Source organism: Bombina bombina, chromosome 5 (assembly GCF_027579735.1).
Source record: "Bombina bombina isolate aBomBom1 chromosome 5, aBomBom1.pri, whole genome shotgun sequence".
Classification (NCBI taxonomy): domain Eukaryota; kingdom Metazoa; phylum Chordata; class Amphibia; order Anura; family Bombinatoridae; genus Bombina; species Bombina bombina.
The window spans coordinates 635,623,489-635,647,254 of NC_069503.1; the positions used below are offsets into that span (position 1 = coordinate 635,623,489).

Genomic DNA, 23,766 nt, shown 5'->3' on the forward strand with positions numbered 1-23,766 from the left:
AGGTTATAAGTGTGACAAAGGGTGAAATTATCCAGTATACTGTAACCAACCTATGTTTTTAGATCTATAAACTATTGGGTGTTCCGTCATCTTTTCCCTCTTATATTTTATGTGGTGTCTGCTGGGTAAATTTTAGGAAAGAATTGATAGTATTGACTTTTCTCTGGTGTATTTTACGGGTTTTGAGCACTTTGTGTTATGTTTATTAATCCAAAAGGACATAACATATTTGTAATATTGATTTATTTAAACATTATACAATTTGAATTCATTACACTATGTAGCATTCATGGCTATTTTAGATGCTTAAAGAGACAGTTAACACCTTTTGATAAAAACATTCTGCAGTTATGCAATAGACTAAGATAATATGTTAGCATATACATTAACACATTGTTTGCTGCAAATTTTTTTAAACAATCAAATTTCACCCACCCTTTACCTTATTTGGAGAAGCCCATCTAGACTTATTACTGGAGTAGACAAGACTAGCCACTATCCTAATAGTGACACATTTTAACAAGAACCTATACATTTCATTACAGAGTCCAAGTAAAGGAAGAAGTTCATTTACACTGGAGCCAGGTGATCTCTTAATGGATTTCACAGAAGCAACACCTATGGTAAATAGAAATAGTGTTACTGAAATGTCATTCATTTGTATTTAGTTAACAAATAATTTACAATTGTTATATTTCCATAGCAGAAACAAGCTGTGCCCTACATTCTTTGGCTCATTCTGAAACAATATTGTGTGCTGGTTTGGTGAATTATGTTTTTTTTTATTTGAAAAAATTATGTTTTATTTTCTCAGTGTTCTACTGCTGAATCACTTTTAGCAGCCATCTTACATTGCATTAATTAACAGTTGATCCAGTCACAGACTTTGAGGCCCATTTATCAAGCTCCGAATGGAGCTCGAGGGCCCGTGTTTCTGGCGAGCCTGCAGGCTTGCCAGAAACAGCAGTTATGAAGCAGCGGTATAAAGACCACTGCTCCGTAACCCTGTCCACCTGCTCTGAGCAGGCTGACAGAGATCGCAATAATTCAACCCGATCGAGTACGATCGGGTTGATTGACACCCCACTGCTGGCAGTCGCGAATCTGCAGGGGCCGGCGTTGCACCAGCAGCTCACAAGAGCTGCTGGTGCAATGCTGAATACAGAAAGCGTATTGCTCTCCACATTCAGCGAGGTCTGTCGGACCTGATCCGCACTGTTGGATCAGGTCCGACAGACCTTTGATAAATAGGCCTCTTTATTTGTATATGTTAAAGGTATAGTCTAGTCAAAATTAAACTTTCATGATTCAGATAGAACATGCAATTTTAAGCAACTTTCTAATTTACTCCTATTAAAAAAACATAATTTATGCTTACCTGATAAATTTATTTCTCTTGTAGTGTATCCAGTCCACGGATCATCCATTACTTATGGGATATTAACTCCTCCCCAACAGGAAGTGCAAGAGGATTCACCCAGCAGAGCTGCTATATAGCTCCTCCCCTAACTGACATTACCAGTCATTCGACCGAAAACATGCAGAGAAAGGAAAACCATAGGGTACAGTGGTGACTGTAGTTTAATGGAAAAATTACCTGCCTTAAAGTGACAGGGCGGGCCGTGGACTGGATACACTACAAGAGAAATAAATTTATCAGGTAAGCATAAATTATGTTTTCTCTTGTTAAGTGTATCCAGTCCACGGATCATCCATTACTTATGGGATACCAATACCAAAGCTAAAGTACACGGATGACGGGAGGGACAGGCAGGCTCTTTATACGGAAGGAACCACTGCCTGAAGAACCTTTCTCCCAAAAACAGCCTCCGAAGAAGCAAAAGTGTCAAATTTGTAAAATTTGGAAAAAGTATGAAGAGAAGACCAAGTTGCAGCCTTGCAAATCTGTTCAACAGAAGCCTCATTCTTAAAGGCCCAAGTGGAAGCCCCAGCTCTAGTAGAATGTGCTGTAATTCTTTCAGGAGGCTGCTGTCCAGCAGTCTCATAGGCTAACCGTATTATGCTACGAAGCCAAAAGGAGAGAGGTAGCCGAAGCTTTTTGACCTCTCCTCTGACCAGAATAAACGACAAACAGGGAAGACGTTTGTTGAAAATCCTTAGTTGCCTGTAGATAAAATTTCAGGGCACGGACTACATCTAGATTGTGTAGCAGACGTTCCTTTTTCGAAGAAGGATTAGGACACAAAGATGTAATCACAATCTCTTGATTGATATTCCTGTTAGTGACCACCTTAGGTAGGAACCCAGGTTTAGTACGCAGAACTACCTTGTCTGAATGAAAAATCAGATAAGGAGAATCACAATGTAAGGCAGATAACTCAGAGACTCTTCGAGCCGAGGAAATCTCCATTAAAAACAGAACTTTCCAAGATAACAACTTGATATCAATGGAATGAAGGGGTTCAAACGGAACCCCCTGTAAAACATTAAGAACTAAGTTCAAACTCCATGGTGGAGCAACAGTTTTAAACACAGGCTTGATCCTAGCTAAAGCCTGACAAAAAGCTTGAACGTCCGGAACTTCTGACAGACGTTTGTGTAAAAGAATGGACAGAGCTGAAATCTGTCCCTTTAAGGAACTAGCGGATAAACCCTTTTCTAAACCTTCTTGTAGAAAAGACAATATCCTCGGAATCCTAACCTTACTCCATGAGTAACTCTTGGATTCGCACCAATATAAGTATTTGCGCCATATCTTATGGTAAATCTTTCTGGTAACAGGCTTCCTAGCCTGTATTAAGGTATCAATAACTGACTCAGAAAAACCACGTTTTGATAAAATCAAGCGTTCAATTTCCAAGCAGTCAGCTTCAGAGAAATTAGATTTTGATGTTTGAAGGGACCCTGTATCAGAAGGTCCTGTTTCAGAGGTAGCGACCAAGGTGGACAGGATGACATGTCCACTAGATCTGCATACCAAGTCCTGCGTGGCCATGCAGGCGTTATTAGAATCACTGATGCTCTCTCCTGTTTGATTCTGGCAATCAATCGAGGAAGCATCGGGAAGGGTGGAAACACATAAGCCTTCCCGAAGGTCCAAGGTGCTGTCAAAGCATCTATCAGAACCGCTCCCGGATCCCTGGATCTGGACCCGTAACGAGGAAGCTTGGCGTTCTGTCGAGACGCCATGAGATCTATCTCTGGTTTGCCCCAACGTCGAAGTATTTGGGCAAAGACCTCCGGATGAAGTTCCCACTCCCCCGGATGAAAAGTCTGACGACTTAAGAAATCCGCCTCCCAGTTCTCCACTCCCGGGATGTGGATTGCTGACAGGTGGCAAGAGTGAGACTCTGCCCAGCGAATTATCTTTGATACTTCCATCATTGCTAGGGAGCTTCTTGTCCCTCCCTGATGGTTGATGTAAGCTACAGTCGTGATGTTGTCCGACTGAAACCTGATGAACCCCCGAGTTGTTAACTGGGGCCAAGCCAGAAGGGCATTGAGAACTGCTCTCAATTCCAGAATGTTTATTGGTAGGAGACTCTCCTCCTGATTCCATTGTCCCTGAGCCTTCAGAGAATTCCAGACAGCGCCCCAACCTAGTAGGCTGGCGTCTGTTGTTACAATTGTCCAGTCCGGCCTGCTGAATGGCATCCCCCTGGACAGATGTGGCCGAGAAAGCCACCATAGAAGAGAATTTCTGGTCTCTTGATCCAGATTCAGAGTAGGGGACAAGTCTGAGTAATCCCCATTCCACTGACTTAGCATGCACAATTGCAGCGGTCTGAGATGTAGACGTGCAAAGGGTACTATGTCCATTGCTGCTACCATTAAGCCGATCACCTCCATGCATTGAGCTACTGACGGGTGTTGAATGGAATGAAGGACACGGCATGCATTTTGAAGCTTTGTTAACCTGTCTTCTGTCAGGTAAATCTTCATTTCTACAGAATCTATAAGAGTCCCCAAGAAGGGAACTCTTGTGAGTGGAAAGAGAGAACTCTTCTTTTCGTTCACCTTCCATCCATGCGACCTTAGAAATGCCAGTACTAACTCTGTATGAGACTTGGCAGTTTGAAAGCTTGAAGCTTGTATCAGAATGTCGTCTAGGTACGGAGCTACCGCAATTCCTCGCGGTCTTAGTACCGCCAGAAGAGCACCCAGAACCTTTGTGAAGATTCTCTGAGCCGTAGCCAATCCGAATGGAAGAGCTACAAACTGGTAATGCCTGTCTAGAAAGGCAAACCTTAGATACCGGTAATGATCTTTGTGAATCGGTATGTGAAGGTAAGCATCCTTTAAATCCACTGTGGTCATGTACTGACCCTTTTGGATCATGGGTAAAATTGTCCGAATAGTATCCATTTTGAACGATGGAACTCTTAGGAATTTGTTTAGGATCTTTAAATCCAAGATTGGCCTGAAAGTTCCCTCTTTTTTGGGAACCACAAACAGATTTGAGTAAAACCCTTGTCCTTGTTCCGACCGCGGAACCGGATGGATCACTCCCATTAATAAAAGATCTTGTACGCAGCGTAGAAACGCCTCTTTCTTTATTTGGTTTGTTGACAACCTTGACAGATGAAATCTCCCTCTTGGGGGAGAGAATTTGAAGTCTAGAAGGTATCCCTGAGATATGATCTCTAACGCCCAGGGATCCTGGACATCTCTTGCCCAAGCCTGGGCGAAGAGAGAAAGTCTGCCCCCCACTAGATCCGTTCCCGGATCGGGGGCCCTCGATTCATGCTGTCTTAGGGGCAGCAGCAGGTTTCCTGGCCTGCTTGCCCTTGTTCCAGGACTGGTTAGGTCTCCAGCCTTGTCTATAGCGAGCAACAGCTCCTTCCTGTTTTGGTGCAGAGGAAGTTGATGCTGCTCCTGCTTTGAAATTACGAAAGGAACGAAAATTAGACTGTCTAGCCTTAGGTTTGGCTCTGTCTAGAGGCAGGGCATGGCCTTTACCTCCTGTAATGTCAGCGATAATTTCTTTCAACCCGGGCCCGAATAAGGTCTGCCCTTTGAAAGGTATATTAAGCAATTTAGATTTAGAAGTAACGTTAGCTGACCAGGATTTTAGCCACAGTGCTCTGCGTGCCTGAATGGCGAATCCGGAATTCTTAGCCGTAAGTTTAGTTAAATGTACTACGGCATCTGAAATAAATTAGTTAGCTAACTTAAGGGCTTTAAGCTTGTGTGTAATCTCATCTAATGGAGCTGATTCAAGTGTCTCTTCCAGAGACTCAAACCAAAATGCTGCTGCAGCCGAGACAGGACAAGAGGTTGCAATATAAAACCTTGTTGAACAAACATTTTCTTAAGGTAACCCTCTAACTTTTTATCCATTGGATCTGAAAAGGCACAGCTATCCTCCACCGGGATAGTGGTACGCTTAGCTAAAGTAGAAACTGCTCCCTCCACCTTAGGGACCGTTTGCCATAAGTCCCGTGTGGTGGCGTCTATTGGAAACATCTTTCTAAATATCGGAGGGGGTGAGAACGGCACACCGGGTCTATCCCACTCATTAGTAACAATTTCAGTAAGTCTCTTAGGTATAGGAAAAACGTCAGTACTCACCGGTACCGCAAAATATTTATCCAACCTACACATTTTCTCTGGTATTGCAACTGTGTTACAATCATTCAGAGCCGCTAACACCTCCCCTAGTAATACACGGAGGTTTTCCAGCTTAAATTTAAAATTTGAAATATCTGAATCCAGTTTGTTTGGATCAGAACCGTCACCCGCAGAATGAAGCTCTCCGTCCTCATGTTCTGCAAATTGTGACGCAGTGTCTGACATGGCCCTAATATTATCAGCGCACTCTGTTCTCACCCCAGAGTGATCACGCTTACCTCTTAGTTCTGGTAATTTAGCCAAAACTTCAGTCATAACAGTAGCCATATCCTGTAATGTGATTTGTAATGGCCGCCCAGATGTACTCGGCGCTACAATATCACGCACCTCCCGAGCGGGAGATGCAGGTACTGACACGTGAGGCGAGTTAGTCGGCATAACTCTCCCCTCGTTGTTTGGTGAAATATGTTCAATTTGTACAGATTGACTTTTATTTAAAGTAGCATCAATACAGTTAGTACATAAATTTCTATTTGGCTCCACTTTGGCTTTAGCATATATAGCACAGATATCTTCCTCTGAATCAGACATGTTTAACACACTAGCAAATAAACTAGCAACTTGGAAATACTTTTCAAGTAATTTACTATAATATGAAAACGTACTGTGCCTATAAGAAGCACAGAAAAAGTTATGACAGTTGAAAATTAATAAACTGAAAAGTTATAGCATCAAATCTTTGTAAAAAACACAATTTTAGCAAAGGATTGCTCCCATTAGCAAAGGATAACTAACCCTGATAGCAGAAAAAAAAAAAAAATACAGAAATAAACGTTTTTTTTTTTTTTTTATCACAGTCAACTACAATCTCACAGCTCTGCTGTGAGTGATTACCTCCCTCAAAACAAGTTTTGAAGACCCCTGAGTTCTGTAGAGATAAACCGGATCATGCAGGGAAGACAATAAACTTCTGACTGAATTTTTTGATGCGTAGCAAAAGCACCAAAAAAGGTCCCTCCCCCTCACACATAACAGTGAGAGAGATCAGTAAACTGTCATAAATTAAATAAAACGACTGCCAAGTGGAAAAAAATAGTGCCCAAAACATTTTTTCACCCAGTACCTCAGAAAATTAAACGATTTTACATGCCAGCAAAAAACGTTTAACATTAATAAATTGAGTGTTATTAAAAAGCCTGTTGCTAGTCCCTGCAAATTAGGCTAAAGTTTTATGCATACAGTATAATTCCAGTGAAGTGCCATTCCCCAGAATACTGAAGTGTAAAATATACATACATGACAGCCTGATACCAGTTGCTGCTACTGCATTTAAGGCTGAGTTTACATTATATCGGTATGGCAGAATTTTCTCATCAATTCCATTGTCAGAAAATAATAAGCTGCTACATACCTCTTTGCAGATTAATCTGCCCGCTGTCCCCTGATCTGAAGTTTACCTCTCCTCAGATGGCCGAGAAACAGCAATATGATCTTAACTACTCCGGCTAAAATCATAGAAAAACTCAGGTAGATTCTTCTTCAAATTCTACCAGAGAAGGAATAACACACTCCGGTGCTATTATAAAATAACAAACTTTTGATTGAAGGTATGAAACTAAGTATAATCACCACAGTCCTCTCACACATCCTATCTATTTGTTGGGTGCAAGAGAATGACTGGTAATGGCAGTTAGGGGAGGAGCTATATAGCAGCTCTGCTGGGTGAATCCTCTTGCACTTCCTGTTGGGGAGGAGTTAATATCCCATAAGTAATGGATGATCCGTGGACTGGATACACTTAACAAGAGAAAAATATTCGTTCTCTTGGTATCCTTATTTGAAAAACAAGAATGTAAGCTTAGAAGCTGGCCCATTTTTTATTAAGCACCTGGGTAGTGCTTGGTGCTTGGTGTCTAAATGAAGCCACCAATCAGCAAGCCCTACCCAGGTGCTGAACCAAAAATTGTCTGGCTTCTAAGCTTACATTTCTGCTCTTTCAAATAAATATAACAAGAGAATAAAGAAAATTAGATAATATGAGTAAATTAGAAAGTTGCTTAAAATTGCATGCTCTATCTGAATCATAAAATTTTAATTTTGACTAGACTTTCCCTTTAGTTTTTATTTATAGGGCAAATATGTATTCTTTCACTTTACATTTGTAAAATGACCTAGATTCAAAATAAAAGTAATAGCATCTTCACTGAGAAAATAATCTATAATTTTACTTTACTTTGCTTCCTAAGTCCACCACTTTATTAGTTAACTCTTCTGTTCTGCAATAAATCACCAGCTAAAACAATCAATAGTTATGGCTAAGACACCAAATCCTAAAAGTCTGCAATAAATATTTTCTCCACTGCAAATGCCAATCATTTTCAAATCAGTTCAATACTTTACCAAGAGTCATACGTGTTTCTGTGGTCTGTGGGCTCAGTGAAGAACTCTGTATCTTACTTTCACGCATGGGCATAGGAACCAGGGAAGATGTTGGGGAGAAATCATGGGGTAAACATCTTCATGCTATGCGTTTATCTCCCTGGAGATTGGAAGATGCAACAAAAACAGATATGTTACATTTTCTTAAGAAGAAAAGCACCTTAACCACATTCAATATGGGCTAGGCATGAGGTGCTTTTCTTCTAGTGGTGGACCTTATTCCATTTAATCATTTTCACTCTTTTCATTATATATATTAAATCCATCTTTTAGATCTTTTAAGTGTTAAGAAGGAGTGTTCCTAGAGAACATCATAATTTAACGATTCTGTTTCTTTCTGTTGTGTATGGATTCTGGTGTAGAGGTTATCCATCCATCTCCTCCCTTTCCTGACCTCTACCCTCTTCCAGATCCACCCTCCCCCTACATTGTTATGATTACTTTAGTTCCTTTCAGAAATATGTGCCAATAGTAAAAGTATGTATTAGCACATAGGATGTTGGAGAAAGAGGTCCGCTCTAATCCTGTGGAAAGGCTATGGGAAGTTTTGTACTTGCATTGCTATGTCTTTCCAGTTTGACACCAGTAAAATCTATCAGAACACACAGATGCAATGTTTTCCCCTTTAATTTATTCCATACTATTAAAATTAGGTATGTTTGCTACTCTGATCTCACATAAGTGGTATTACAACTTATCAGAGAGCTTTTCTCGGGGGGGGGGGGGGAGGAGGGTCTGCATGATATTTGTGTATAATTGAAAAGTTTTAACTTATTGTGGCCTGGTTTTTGCACATCACATTGACATTTTAATGAGCACACTAGTTTTCCAGTTTAATATAAAGTTTATAATATTGCTCAAAATCATGATTTTACGCTACAAAACTTGTACACAACTTAAATGAGATCGTCATGATGTTCATTTATAATTACTGTTAAGTGTTTGTACTTTTTCAAATGTTAATTACACAATTATGCAAAATATGACATTTTTAATTGCACATATTCCAAATTTTAAGACCAATACACGGCTCCTAAGTTAATACCTTTTCTAATTTTCTCAGCTCATCACTTTGCCAATATCACATGCTCACACCCAGCAGGGAATTACTTCTACCAGCAGAAGTATTCCAATTATACTTGGTGAAGCAATGTATGTTTTTATCAGATCAGGAGATGAAAAGTTTCCACTACTGTTTTTGACCACAGAGATGTAAGAATACAATTTCTATAACTTTGAATGATTTCTGAGCTTTAGAATGTTTCTTAGACACCTCATAAATTATCAAAACTAAATGTGGCAAATAGAAAAACCTGTGTGCTATTCACAGTTACACATGAACTGAGAGAATAAGCATTTGTTAAAATTATTAAAAAGAAATATCCATGATAGAAAAACTTGCTGGCTCTCTGTAACATGTATTCATTTTGCACTCATTCATTTTTGTGTTCTTTTGTCTTCAAAACTGATGTTGCCTCTGCAGACATAATATTTCTTTTGTTATTAAGATCATTTGTCGCTAGAGATCTTTGGTGGTCAAGGAAAGGACGGTAACACAGATTAGTTGCTATGGTATATTTGTATTGTCTCGATTTTTCATGTTTCAAGATACACTTTATTTTACTATTATTTACTCTCTATCTTTCTCTAAAAAAAATGTGAATAGACAATTCTGAGAAACCATAATAGCTGTTCAATTCGAAAATGTGCCATTTTTACCTTTTTTTTATAAGTAATGTGTTTTAATATGAAACATTTAATTTAAATGGCACAAGAGAACTACTTGAGCTTCATCCATTTTGTTCTTAAAGGGACAGTCTAGTCAAAATTAAACTTTCATGATTCAGATAGGGCATGCAATTTTAAACAATGTTCCAATTTACTTTTATCATCAAATTTGCTTTGTTCTCTTTTATTCTCTGTTGAAAGCTAAACCTAGGTAGGCTCATAAACTACTTTATAAGTCCTTGAAGGTCATCTCTTTTCTCAGTGCATTTTGGCAGTTTATTATTGCTAGATATTGCTAGTTCATGTGTGCCATATAGATAACGTGCTCACTCCCATGGAGTTATTTCTGAGTCAGCACTAATTGAATAAAAAGGCATGTCTGTCATAAGAACTGAAATAAAGGGGCAGTCTGCAGAAGCTTAGATACAAGGTAATCACAAAGGTAAAAAGTAAATTAATATAACCGTGTTAGTTATACAAAACTGGGGAATTGGTAATAAAGGGATTATCTATCTTTTTAAACAATAAAAAATTGCTTTAGACTATCCCTTTAACATTCTTTTTTTCTTTAGAGGATTTAATATCTTGTGTCATTGAAGTCATTGTTCTAATATTCTGGGGTTTTTCATTTTATCCTGGTGCATTCTTAATCAAGTTAGCATAAAATAGTCAATACAAGCAAAATAATACAGAGGGTTTTACTGCACATTACTACGCTTAAAATAATATAGGCATTTTAATAAAGTCAAACATGGTTGTATTTTTTTTTTTTTTTAGGCCAACTAGGCAGGTGCCTAGGGCAACAAGATTTAGGGCACTGCAAATGTTATCGGGTGGTTCTATGGCATGATGCCCCTGATCCCACACTTTTCTCAATTATTTTTTTTATTAGATTTATTTATAACTCAGTTTCTTCTGGTTTTGTATTTGGGGTACATAAACAAAAACTATATACACTACTATCATATATATATATATATATATATATATATATATATATATAATCTATATTTTAAAGGGACATTAAACTGCTGGGTACAACTACAGTGGAAGGCTCACTACTCACCATGCTAGTGCTTTCCCTCCTGTATTTGCAGCTCTCTTTAAAGCCGTTATTTATTTTGCCTCATTGCAGAATCCAGCTGGTAAAACTGCATTTTATACTGGGCACCGCCATTTTGTAGCACAAGCATTGTTGCCTCCTGTGACAGAAGTAGGACACTTTCACAGATCTGTGATGTTACTGGCTTTTTAATATTATGCATTTAAAGATACCCTCTGTAGAAGTAAATCAGCCTCTCTTGGGCTTTGAGTATTCACTCTTTGAAAAGTTAGAGGGATTGTAATAAACAAGATACTGAAAAGAAAACTCCTGAAATATATAAATAGGCCACTCATTGACCTTTAGAAAAAAAATAGATGTTATTAAAGGATAGAGGGAAGAAAATACCCTGGAAGGGTCAGTAAAGAGGCACAAACATACCTTGATGATGCATTTAAGATTATTTGCAAATATAAGGTAAATATAAACAAGAGACAAACAAAAATTAAAATCACTCCTGGACATGCTATATACATATACAACTCGTGAAAGGCTGAACTTATCTATATAAGGGGTAGTTCTAAATTACTGCCAAATAAGAGCAGAAAATGTAAGTGGAGATGGACGAGTATCAACTACATGTAATACCTGTTATATTCTTCATTTTAAATCATCTGAATTTAATGTTGGTGGACCAGAAAGGTTCAATAGTGCTGGGGGTGCAATTGATTGATGTAAAGCTAGTATAGAAAAAGGAAAAAAAATACTATATTATCAGGGTGTAGATTATAAATAGATCTAGATCATTGGGATTTTTAAACAAAGGAATACATAAAGCTTAAGAGGACTAAATATAAAAAGGATGCAAACTCTGCAAGGGGGTAAGCATATGGAGGCATACAAAGATAACAGTTGCTCTCTGCCATGAACCAAAGCCTCGACCATTGACCGCGATGCACAGCGGGAGCAAAGGAAAAAAATAAGAAAGGGGATTTATTATTGTATAGAAGTAAATATTAGTTGCCAGACTTATACAGGAGCATTATATAGGAATAAGGCAAAATCCTCAATGTTTATCCCAGAACACAATAACACCATTCCCTGTAACCACCGTATTGCAATAAACAGAAGCACGAGCAGATGGACAGGCTGTAACTGATTTTTTGACAGCTGTGCCTTTCACTTCAGTTTTGCTCACATAATAGAGAGCAGAAGTGTTACATTTTTGCAGTTTGTTTGCACAGTTAAGTTACTTAACAAATATAAGCTCCAAGATGGCGGCCCCCAGTGTGTAGATGCAGAGCTTCACTAACTGATAATTGCAAGCGGCTAATTTGAAGAGAGCTGCAGGTACAGGCGGAAAAACAATAGCATTGCGAGTAGTAACCCTGCTACTGTGGTTGTATCCAGCAGTTTAATGTCCCTTTAAAGTCTATTGTGATATTTTATTAGAGTAGTGATGTATTAAGTTAGCTGAAATTACTTGTTTAAAAATTAAATATAATAAATGTGAATAGTAGTGTCCTGTCTCTGTTGTCTTGCTATAGAATCATTTATTAGCCAAGTCAAATATTTTTAACCCCTTAAGGTCTAGTGCCATACCCTGTAAAGCGCTGATGTCTTGGGCTGTTTTCTCTTGTTAAGTGTATCCAGTCCACGGATCATCCATTACTTATGGAATATATTCTCCTTCCCAACAGGAAGCTGCAAGAGTCCACCCACAGCAAAGCTGCTATATAGCTCCTCCCCTAACTGCCATATTCAGTCATTCTCTTGCAAGCCTCAACATAGATAGGAGGTCGTGAGAGTCTGTGGTGCTTACTACTTAGTTTATTCTTCAATCAAAAGTTTGTTATTTTTAAATGGCACCGGAGTGTGCTGTTTATCTCAGGCAGTATTTGGAAGAAGAATCTGCCTGCGTTTTTCTATGATCTTAGCAGACGTAACTAAGATCCATTTGCTGTTCTCACACATTCTGAGGAGTGAGGTACTTCAGAGGGGGAATGGCGTGCAGGTTTTCCTGCAGATAAGGTATGTGCAGTAAAATATTTTTCTAGGAATGGAATTGACTAAGAAAATACTGCTGATACCGAAGTAATGTAAGTAAAGCCTTAAATGCAGCGATAGCGACTGGTATCAGGCTTATTAATAGAGATACATACTCTTATAAAAATGTGTTTTAAAACGTTTGCTGGCATGTTTAATCGTTTTTTAACGTACATTGGTGATAACACTGTAATGTTGGTATAGCCTTAAATGCAGTAAAAGCGACTGGTATCAGGCTTATTAATAGAGATACATACTCTTGTAAAAATGTGTTTTAAAACGTTTGCTGGCATGTTTAATCGTTTTTTAACATATGTTTGGTGATAAAACTTATTGGGGCCTAAGTTTTTTCCACATGGCTGGCTTAAATTTTGCATAGAAACAGTTAACTGAAGCTTCCCACTGTTGGCTGTGGCAGTTTGTTGTGTCTGTTTTTAAAAACGTCTGTCGTTTTTTTTTTTTTATCTGTTTTTTGCATTAAGGGGTTAATCATCCATTTGCAAGTGGGTGCAATGCTCTGTTACCTTATTACATGTACTGTAAAAATTTCGTTTGTTTTACTGCCTTTTTTTCACTGTTTTTCAAATTTTGACAAAATTTGTTTCTCTTAAAGGCACAGTAACGTTTTATATATTTGCTTGTTAACTTGATTTAAAGTGTTTTCCAAGCTTACTAGTCTCATTATTAGTCTGTTCTAACATGTCTGACATAGAGGAAGCTCTGTGTTCATTATGTTTTAAAGCCATGGTGGAACCCCATCTTAGAATGTGTACCAGATGTACTGATTTCATGTTAAACAATAAAGATCATTTTTTTGTCTTTAAAAACATTATCACCAGAGGATTCTGTCGTGGGGGTAGTTATGCCGACTAACTCTCCCCACGTGTCAGACCTTTTGACTCCCGCTTTAGGGACTCACGCTCAAATGGCGCCAAGTACATCAAGGGCACCCATAGCGTTTCTTTTACCAGGGGATTCTGTCGAGGGGAAAGTTATGCCGACTAACTCTCCCCACGTGTCAGACCCTTCGACTCCCGCTTCAGGGACTCACGCTCAAATGGCGCCAAGTACATCAAGGGCGCCCATAGCGTTTATTTTACAAGACATGGCAAAGGTGGTGAATAATATTCTGGCAGCAGTATTAGTCAGACTACCTGAAATTAAAGGAAAGCAGTTAGCTCTGGGGGTAGATACAGAGCATACAGACGCTTTAAGAACCATGTATGATACTACCTCACAAAATGCTTAGTCTGTGGGTGATTTTTTTTTGACTCAGGGAAGATGATTTAACCTGATTCTGATATTTCTACATTTAAAATTTATGCTTGAGAACCTCCACTTGTTGCTCAGGGAGGCTTTGGCTGCTCTGAATGAATGTGTACAATCGCAGGGCCAGAGAAATTGTGTAGACTGGATAAATAATATGCAGTGCCGGTGTGTACTGATGTTTTTCCAATACCTAAAGAGGTTTACTAAAAATGTTTTAATAAGGAATGGGATAGACCAGGTGTGCCGTTCTCTTCCCCTCCTATTTTTTTAGAAGAATGTTTTCTAATAGTTACCACCACACGGGACTTCTGGCAGACAGTTCCTAAGGTGGAGAGAAGAGTTTCTACTCTAGCTAAGCGTACCACTACCTCTGACGAGGACAGTTGTGCTTTTTAGATCCAATGGATAAAAAATGTTTATTCAACAGGGTTTTATCCTGCAGCCCCTTGCATACATTGCTTCTGTCACTGCTGCTGCGGCGTTCTGGGTTGAGTCTCTTGATGAGGCTTTACAGTTAGCGACTCCATTGGATGAATATATTTGACAAGCTTATGCTAGCCAATTCCTTTGTTTTCTGATGCCTTGTTCATTTGACTAGACTAACGGCTAAGAATTCTTTTTTTTTACTATACTGGCGCGCAGAGCGCTATGGCTTATATCATGGTCAGCTGTCGTGACTTTAATAAATAAGCTACTTAACTTCCCTTCAAGGGGCAGACCCTATTCGGGCCTGGTTTGAAGGAGATTATTGCTTATATCACTGGAGGAAAAGGTCATGCCCTTCCTCAGGATAGGTCTAAATCAAGGGCAAAAAAAAAAAAAAAAAAAAAAAAGTCTAATTTTCGTACCTTTTAAAAACTTCAGGGCAGGTGTGGCATCCTCTTCCTCTAAGGCAAAACAAGAGGGCATTTTTGCTCAGTCCAAGGCGGTCTGGAGACAATCGGACCTGGAACAAAGATAAGCAGGCCAAGGAGCCTGCTGCTGCCTCTAAGGCAGCATGAAGGAACGGACCCCTATCCGGTAACGGATCCTATAGGGGGCAGACTTTCATTCTTCGCCCAGGCGTGGGCAAGAGATGCCCAGGATCCCTAGGCATTGGAATTTATATCCCAGAGATATCTTCTGGATTTCAAAGATTCCCCCCCAAAAAAAGGGGAGATTTCGCCTTTCACAATTATCTGCAAACCAGATAAAGAAGGAGGCATTCTTACATTGTGTACGAGATCCATCCAGTTCCAAGAGAGGAACAGGGACAGAGTTTTTACTCAAATCTGTTTGTGGTTCCCAAGGAGAGGGAACCTTCAGACCTATTTTGGATCTAAAGATCTTAAACAAATTCCTCAGAATTCCGTCATTTAAGATGGAAACTATTCGTACCATCTTAACTATGATCCAGGAGAGTCAATAGAGGACTACAATGGATTTGAAGGATGCTTATCCTCACATTGTGATGCATAAAGATCACCATCGTTTTTCAGGTTTGCCTTTCTAGATAGGCATTACCAGTTTGTAGCTCTTTCCTTTGGGATATCTACAGCCCCAAGAATCTTTATGGAGGTTCTGGGGTCGCTTTGGCGGTCCTTAGACCGCGGGGCATAGAAGTGGCCCCTTATTTAGACGACATCCTGATACAGGCGTCAAACATCCAAATTGCCCAGTCTCATACGGACGTAGTACTGGCATTTCTGAGATCACATGGGTGGAAAGTGAACAAGGAAAGAGTTCTCTATCCCCAATCTCAAGGGTTTCCCTCCTAGGGACTCTGATAGATTCTGTAGAAATGAAAATTTACCTGACGGAGTCCAGGTTGTCAAAGTTTCTAAATTTCTGCCGTGTTTTTTCATCCCATCCGCGCCCTTCGGTGGCTCAGTACATGAATGAAATCGGCTTAATGGTAGCGGCAAGGGACATAGTACCGTTTGCACGTCTACATTTCAGACCGCTGCAACTATGCATGCTCAGTCAGAGGAACGGGGATTACACAGATTTTTCCCCCTCTTAAACCTGGACCAAGAGACCAGAGATTCTCTTCTCTGGTGACTATGTCGGGTCCATCTGTCCAAGGGTATGACCTTCCGCAGGTCAGATGGGACAATTGTTACAATAGATGCCAGCCTTTTAGGTTGGGATGCAGTCTGGAACTCCCTGAAGGCTCAGGGATAGTGGACTTAGGAGGAGACCCTCCTTCTAATAAATATTCTGGAACTGGGAGTGATATTCCATGCTCTTCAGACTTGGCCTCAGTTAGCAACTCTGAGGTACATCATACTCAGTCGGACAATATACACGACTGTGGCTTACATCAGCCATCAAGGGGGAACAGAAGTTCCCTAGCGATGTTAGAAGTCTTACAATAATTCACTGGACAGAGACTCACTCTTGTCTATCAGCTATCCATATCTCAGGTGTTGAGAACTGGGAGGTGGATTTTCTAAGTCGTCAGACTTTTCTTCCGGGGGAGTGGGATTTCCTCCGGAGGTCAAGACCAAGCAGGAGAGGGCTTTGGTGTTTTTGACAGCGCCTGCGTAGCCACGCAGGACCTGGTATGCAGATCTGGTGGACATGTCATCCTTTCCATCACGGTCTCTGCTTCTGAGACAGGTCCCTCTACCTCAGGGTCCTTTCAACCATCTAAATAGAATCAATCTGAGATGGACTGCCTGGAGACTGAACGCTTGATGTTATCAAAGCATGGCTTCTCCGAGTCAGTCATTGATACCTTAATACAGACATGAAAGCCTGTCTCTAGGAAAATTGAACATAGATATGGTGTAAATATCTGATTGTTATGAATCCAAGGGTTACTCATGGAGTAAAGTCTGGATTCCCAGGATATTATCTTTTCTCCAAGATGTTTTTGAGAAAAGGGTTGTCAGCTAATTCCTTAAAAGGGGACAGATTTTTACTCTGTCTATTTTTTTGCACAAGCGTCTGGCAGGTATTCTAGACGTTCAGGCATTTGGTCAGGCTTTGGTTAGATCCAAGCCTGTGTTTAAAACTGTTGCTCCGCCATGGAGCTTAAACCTGATTCTTAAGGTTCTTCAAGAAGTTCCGTTTGAACCTTTTTTGTTCCATAGATATCAATCTTTATCTTGGAAAGTTCCTTTTGGGTAGCTAATTCCTCGACTCGTAGAGTCTCCAAGTTATCTGTGTTACAATGTGATTCTCCTTATCTGGTCCTTCGTACGGATAAGGTAGTCCTGCGTACCAACCTGGGTTTTTTCCTAAGGTGGTATCTAACAAGTACATCACTCAAGAGATAGTTGTTCCATGCTTGTATCCTAATCCTTCCTCAAAGAAGGAACGTCTATTACACAATATTGGACGTGGTTTGTGCTTTAAAGTTTTACTTACAAGCTACTACAGTTTTCATCAAACGTTCACCTTGTTTGTTGTCTATTCTGGACAGAGGAGAGGTCAAAAGACTTCAGCAGCCTCTCTGTCTTTTTGGTTAAAAAGCATAATTCATTTAGCTTATGAGACTGCTGGACAGCAGCCTCCTGAAGGGATTACAGCTCATTCTACTAGAGCTGTGGTTTTCACTTGGGCCTTTTTTAAATGTGGCTTCTGTTGAACAGATTTACAAGACAGAGTCTTGGTCTGCGCTTCATACTTTTCAAATTTAACAAATTTGATACCTTGCTTCTTCGGAGGCTATTTTTGGGAGAAAGGGTTTTTTACAGGCAGTGGTAACTTCCGTTTAAGTACCTGCCTTGTCCCTCCCATCATCCGTGTACTTTAGCTTTGGTATTGGTATTCCATAAGTAATGGATGATCCGTGGACTGGATACACTTAACAAGAGAAAACATAATTTATGCTTACCTGATAAATTTATTTCTCTTGTAGTGTATCCAGTCCACGGCCCGCCCTGTCACTTTAAGGCAGGTAATTTTTTCATTTGAACTACAGTCACCACTGCACCCTATGGTTTTTCCTTTCTCTGCATGTTTTCGGTCGAATGACTGAATATGGCAGTTAGGGGAGGAGCTATATAGCAGCTTTGCTGTGGGTGGACTCTTGCAGCTTCCTGTTGGGAAGGAGAATATATTCCATAAGTAATGGATGATCCGTGGACTGGATACACTACAAGAGAAATAAATTTATCAGGTAAGCATAAATTATGTTATTTCACATCCAAGCCCTGTGCCTGTGAGCCTGCACTATTTCTGCCCCCCTTAGGAGTGAGGTAGTGCAGAAATAGCGTAATGGAGGACACCCCAGACTAGCGATCGAAGGAACACTGTATCCCTGTAATCCAATGCCTACCAGTGGCATGCCCCATTTATGAGATACATGCTGCTATCAACGTGTATCTCATGCTGCTGCTGGAATCCTATAAGTGAGGATAGCCAGCATTACTACAGTAACTGTCAAGAATTATAGCTACTGTGTATACAATCACTTGTGATAGCCAATCACAGCAATTGTATACTTAAAATGGAGCCTAGATACTAGCATGCTGGTATCAGGCCCAGTGGCCAATCACTGGATGCTTTAGGAGAGAGGCAGTCCAGTAATGCACAAAAAAGGGTCCTATGCTCATGTGATCACTATTATGGCCTAGATTTAGAGTTCGGCGGTAGCCGTCAAAACCAGCGTTAGAGGCTCCTAACGCTGGTTTTGGCCGCCCGCTGGTATTTGGAGTCAGTCAGGAAAGGGTCTAACGCTCACTTTTCAGCCGCGACTTTTCCATACCGCAGATCCCCCTACGCCATTTGCGTAGCCTATCTTTTCAATGGGATCTTCCTAACGCTGGTATTTAGAGTCGTTTCTGCAGTGAGCGTTAGAGCTCTAACGACAAAATTCCAGCCGCCTGAAAATAGCAGGAGTTAAGAGCTTTCTGGCTAACGCCGGTTTATAAAGCTCTTAACTACTGTACCCTAAAGTACACTAACACCCATAAACTACCTATGTACCCCTAAACCGAGGTCCCCCCACATCGCCGCCACTCGATTCAAATTTTTAACCCCTAATCTGCCGACCGCCACCTACGTTATCCTTATGTACCCCTAATCTGCTGCCCCTAACCCCGCCGACACCTATATTATATTTATTAACCCCTAACTTGCCCCACACAATGTCGCCGCAAGCTACTTAAAATAATTAACCCCTAATCTTCCGACCGCAAATCGCCGCCACCTACGTTATCCCTATGTACCCCTAATCTGATACCCCTAACATCGCCGACCCCTATATTATATTTATTAACCCCTAATCTGCCCCCCTCAACGTCGCCGACACCTAACTTCAATTATTAACCCCTAATCTGCCGACCGGAGCTCACCGCTATTCTAATAAATGTATTAACCCCTAAAGCTAAGTCTAACCCTAACACTAACACCCCCCTAAGTTAAATATAAGTTTTATCTAACGAAATTAATTAACTCTTATTAAATAACTTATTCCTATTTAAAGCTAAATACTTACCTGTAAAATAAATCCTAATATAGCTACAATATAAATTATTATTATATTATAGCTATTTTAGGATTAATATTTATTTTACAGGCAACTTTGTAATTATTTTAACCAGGTACAATAGCTATTAAATAGTTAAGAACTATTTAATAGTTACCTAGTTAAAATAATAACAAATTTACCTGTAAAATAAATCCTAACCTAAGATATAATTAAACCTAACACTACCCTATCAATAAAATAATTAAATAAACTACCTACAATTACCTACAATTAACCTAACACTACACTATCAATAAATTAATTAAACACAATTCCTACAAATAAATACAATTAAATAAACTAGCTAAAGTACAAAAAATAAAAAAGAACTAAGTTACAGAAAATAAAAAAATATTTACAAACATAATAAAAATATTACAACAATTTTAAACTAATTACACCTACTCTAAGCCCCCTAATAAAATAACAAAGCCCCCCAAAATAAAAAATTCCCTACCCTATTCTAAATTAAAAAAGTTACAAGCTCTTTTACCTTACCAGCCCTGAACAGGGCCCTTTGCGGGGCATGCCCCAAGAATTTCAGCTCTTTTGCCTGTAAAAAAAAACATACAATACCCCCCCCCAACATTACAACCCACCACCCACATACCCCAAAACAAACCCAAACCCCCCTTAAATAAACCTAACACTAATCCCCTGAAGATCTTCCTACCTTGTCTTCACCATCCAGGTATCACCGATCCGTCCTGGCTCCAAGATCTTCATCCAACCCAAGCGGGGGTTGGCGATCCATAATCCGGTGCTCCAAAGTCTTCCTCCTATCCGGCAAGAAGAGGACATCCGGACCGGCAAACATCTTCTCCAAGCGGCATCTTCGATCTTCTTCCATCCGGTGCTGAGCGGGTCCATCTTGAAGCAGGCGACGCGGATCCATCCTCTTCTTCCGATGTCTCCCGACTAATGACGGTTCCTTTAAGGGACGTCATCCAAGATGGCGTCCCTCGAATTCCGATTGGCTGATAGGATTCTATCAGCCAATCGGAATTAAGGTAGGAATTTTCTGATTGGCTGATCGGAACAGCCAATAGAATGCGAGCTCAATCTGATTGGCTGATTGGATCAGCCAATCGGATTGAACTTGATTCTGATTGGCTGATTCCATCAGCCAATCAGAAAATTCCTACCTTAATTCCGATTGGCTGATAGAATCCTATCAGCCAATCGGAATTCGAGGGACGCCATCTTGGATGACGTCCCTTAAAGGAACCGTCATTAGTCGGGAGACATCGGAAGAAGAGGATGGATCCGCGTCGCCTGCTTCAAGATGGACCCGCTCAGCACCGGATGGAAGAAGATCGAAGATGCCGCTTGGAGAAGATGTTTGCCGGTCCGGATGTCCTCTTCTTGCCGGATAGGAGGAAGACTTTGGAGCACCGGATTATGGATCGCCAACCCCCGCTTGGGTTGGATGAAGATCTTGGAGCCAGGACGGATCGGTGATACCTGGATGGTGAAGACAAGGTAGGAAGATCTTCAGGGGATTAGTGTTAGGTTTATTTAAGGGGGGTTTGGGTTAGATTAGGGGTATGTGGGTGGTGGGTTGTAATGTTGGGGGGGGGTATTGTATGGTTTTTTTTACAGGCAAAAGAGCTGAAATTCTTGGGGCATGCCCCGCAAAGGGCCCTGTTCAGGGCTGGTAAGGTAAAAGAGCTTGTAACTTTTTTAATTTAGAATAGGGTAGGGAATTTTTTATTTTGGGGGGCTTTGTTATTTTATTAGGGGGCTTAGAGTAGGTGTAATTAGTTTAAAATTGTTGTAATATTTTTATTATGTTTGTAAATATTTTTTTATTTTCTGTAACTTAGTTCTTTTTTATTTTTTGTACTTTAGCTAGTTTATTTAATTGTATTTATTTGTAGGAATTGTGTTTAATTAATTTATTGATAGTGTAGTGTTAGGTTAATTGTAGGTAATTGTAGGTAGTTTATTTAATTATTTTATTGATAGGGTAGTGTTAGGTTTAATTATATCTTAGGTTAGGATTTATTTTACAGGTAAATTTGTTATTATTTTAACTAGGTAACTATTAAATAGTTCTTAACTATTTAATAGCTATTGTACCTGGTTAAAATAATTACAAAGTTGCCTGTAAAATAAATATTAATCCTAAAATAGCTATAATATAATTATAATTTATATTGTAGCTATATTAGGATTTATTTTACAGGTAAGTATTTAGCTTTAAATAGGAATCATTTATTTAATAAGAGTTAATTTATTTCGTTAGATAAAAATTATATTTAACTTAGGGGGGTGTTAGTGTTAGGGTTAGACTTAGCTTTAGGGGTTAATACATTTATTAGAATAGCGGTGAGCTCCGATCGGAAGTTTAGGGGTTAATAATTGAAGGTAGGTGTCGGCGATGTTAGGGAGGGCAGATTAGGGGTTAATACTATTTATGATAGGGTTAGTGAGGCGGATTAGGGGTTAATAACTTTATTATAGTAGCGCTCAGGTCCGCTCGGCAGATTAGGGGTTAATAAGTGTAGGTAGGTGTCGGCGACGTTGTGGGGGGCAGATTAGGGGTTAATAAATATAACATAGGGGTCGGCGATGTTAGGGCAGCAGATTAGGGGTACATAGGGATAACGTAGGTTGCGGCGGTTTACGGAGCGGCAGATTAGGGGTTAAAAATAATATACAGGAGTCAGCGATAGCGGGGGCGGCAGAATAGGGGTTAATAAGTGTAAGGTTAGGGGTGTTTAGACTCGGGGTACATGTTAGAGTGTTAGGTGCAGACGTAGGAAGTGTTTCCCCATAGGAAACAATGGGGCTGCGTTAGGAGCTGAACGCTGCTTTTTTGCAGGTGTTAGGTTTTTTTTCAGCTCAAACAGCCCCATTGTTTCCTATGGGGGAATCGTGCACGAGCACGTTTTTGAGGCCGGCCGCGTCCGTAAGCAACTCTGGTATCGAGAGTTGCATTTGCGGTAAAAATGCTCTACGCTCCTTTTTTGGAGCCTAACGCAGCATTTGTTTTAACTCTCGATACCAGAGTTAAATTTATGGTGCGGCCAGAAAAAAGCCCGCGGAGCGTTAACAGCCCTTTTACCGCCGAACTCCAAATCTAGGCCTATGACAGCCAGTCACAGTGATCACATTTCAAAAATGACAGCCATTGTTTGTTAACAATGGCTTGACATGGCCCCTCCACTTCTGTCCCAGTAAATACATACAGTAAAAAATTTGTAAAATTAATTATAATAAAGTGTTTTATATTGTTTTTTAATATATTTTATTTTAATTATGTGTATTTATTTTGTCATTTTATTTAAATAAAGTGTTTTTTTGTGTGTGTATTTTTACTCCTAAATTTAATTTTCTGGCCTTGGCAAATAGTGTTAAACATAACAGGCTAGATTGCAAATGAAGCGCTAATTTTTTTTTTGCGGGCTTGCAAATGGGCAAAATGGCCTGTTTGCTGGCGCACGATAAATAACCATCCATTGCAATTGACTGATTATTGCTACCGGGAGCTTGCGGTATCAGTTAGCGATTATTAAATTAACCAGAGATCAAATGTCCCCCAAATGCCCCCAAAATAAGTGTTAGTTTCCATGTTTTCTTTTATATGTAGCATTAAAAAACAAAACAAAACAGCACTTAGCAGTTTTTGGGGGTTAAAAAAAAAACTGCACTGAAAAGTGCATTTACATTATGGTCTATGGGAACTGTGTGTTCCCTGTAAATATATGTGTATATGAATGTATACATATATATTTATGTGTTAATATGTGTATAGTCATATACATATATATTTACATTTGCAGCTCATTGCTGCGTGACATGCCCCTGTCACGGCATGAGAACAAGGCTCCCACTGCAGCCTATAGAAGGACGCTCTCATGAGTGCAATGCGAATGCGAGGTCACGTTCGCATTGCACCTCACCTGTAATACCAGCGCACATATGCGTACACTGGTATTACAAAGTGGAGCACACATATCACTTTAGCGAAAGCAATATTTTGTGCTCCACTTATAGTCTAGCCCAATGTGTCAAAATACCTATAGATAAATACCCTGGGGTGTCTAAATTATACAGATATATACTTTTGTCCAGCAGTTTTGAATTGGGTGACCACTATGTAGCTAACAGTACAAGCATAGCAAAAAAAATTTTTTAGTTTTTGGGTTATATTTGCTTTAAATTAAATAATTAATTTATTTGGAGACATTTTTCTTTAGCTATACTAGTTTTGTAGAAACAGTTTTAAAGAAAAGTGCAAAAA

At 39.7% G+C, this 23,766-nt stretch overlaps 1 protein-coding gene across 1 annotated transcript in view; it reads left to right on the forward strand.

The window, feature by feature from the left end:
* Positions 1-566: 566 nt before the first annotated feature.
* Positions 567-23,766, forward strand: part of LOC128660664 (band 4.1-like protein 4B) — a 209,407-nt gene continuing 186,207 nt past the window's right edge. Inside the window, exon 1 of the mRNA XM_053714601.1 lies at positions 567-623. Within this exon, the coding sequence (XP_053570576.1) occupies positions 597-623 (27 nt within the window). The 5' untranslated portion in view covers positions 567-596. The remainder of the gene's footprint in view (positions 624-23,766) is intronic.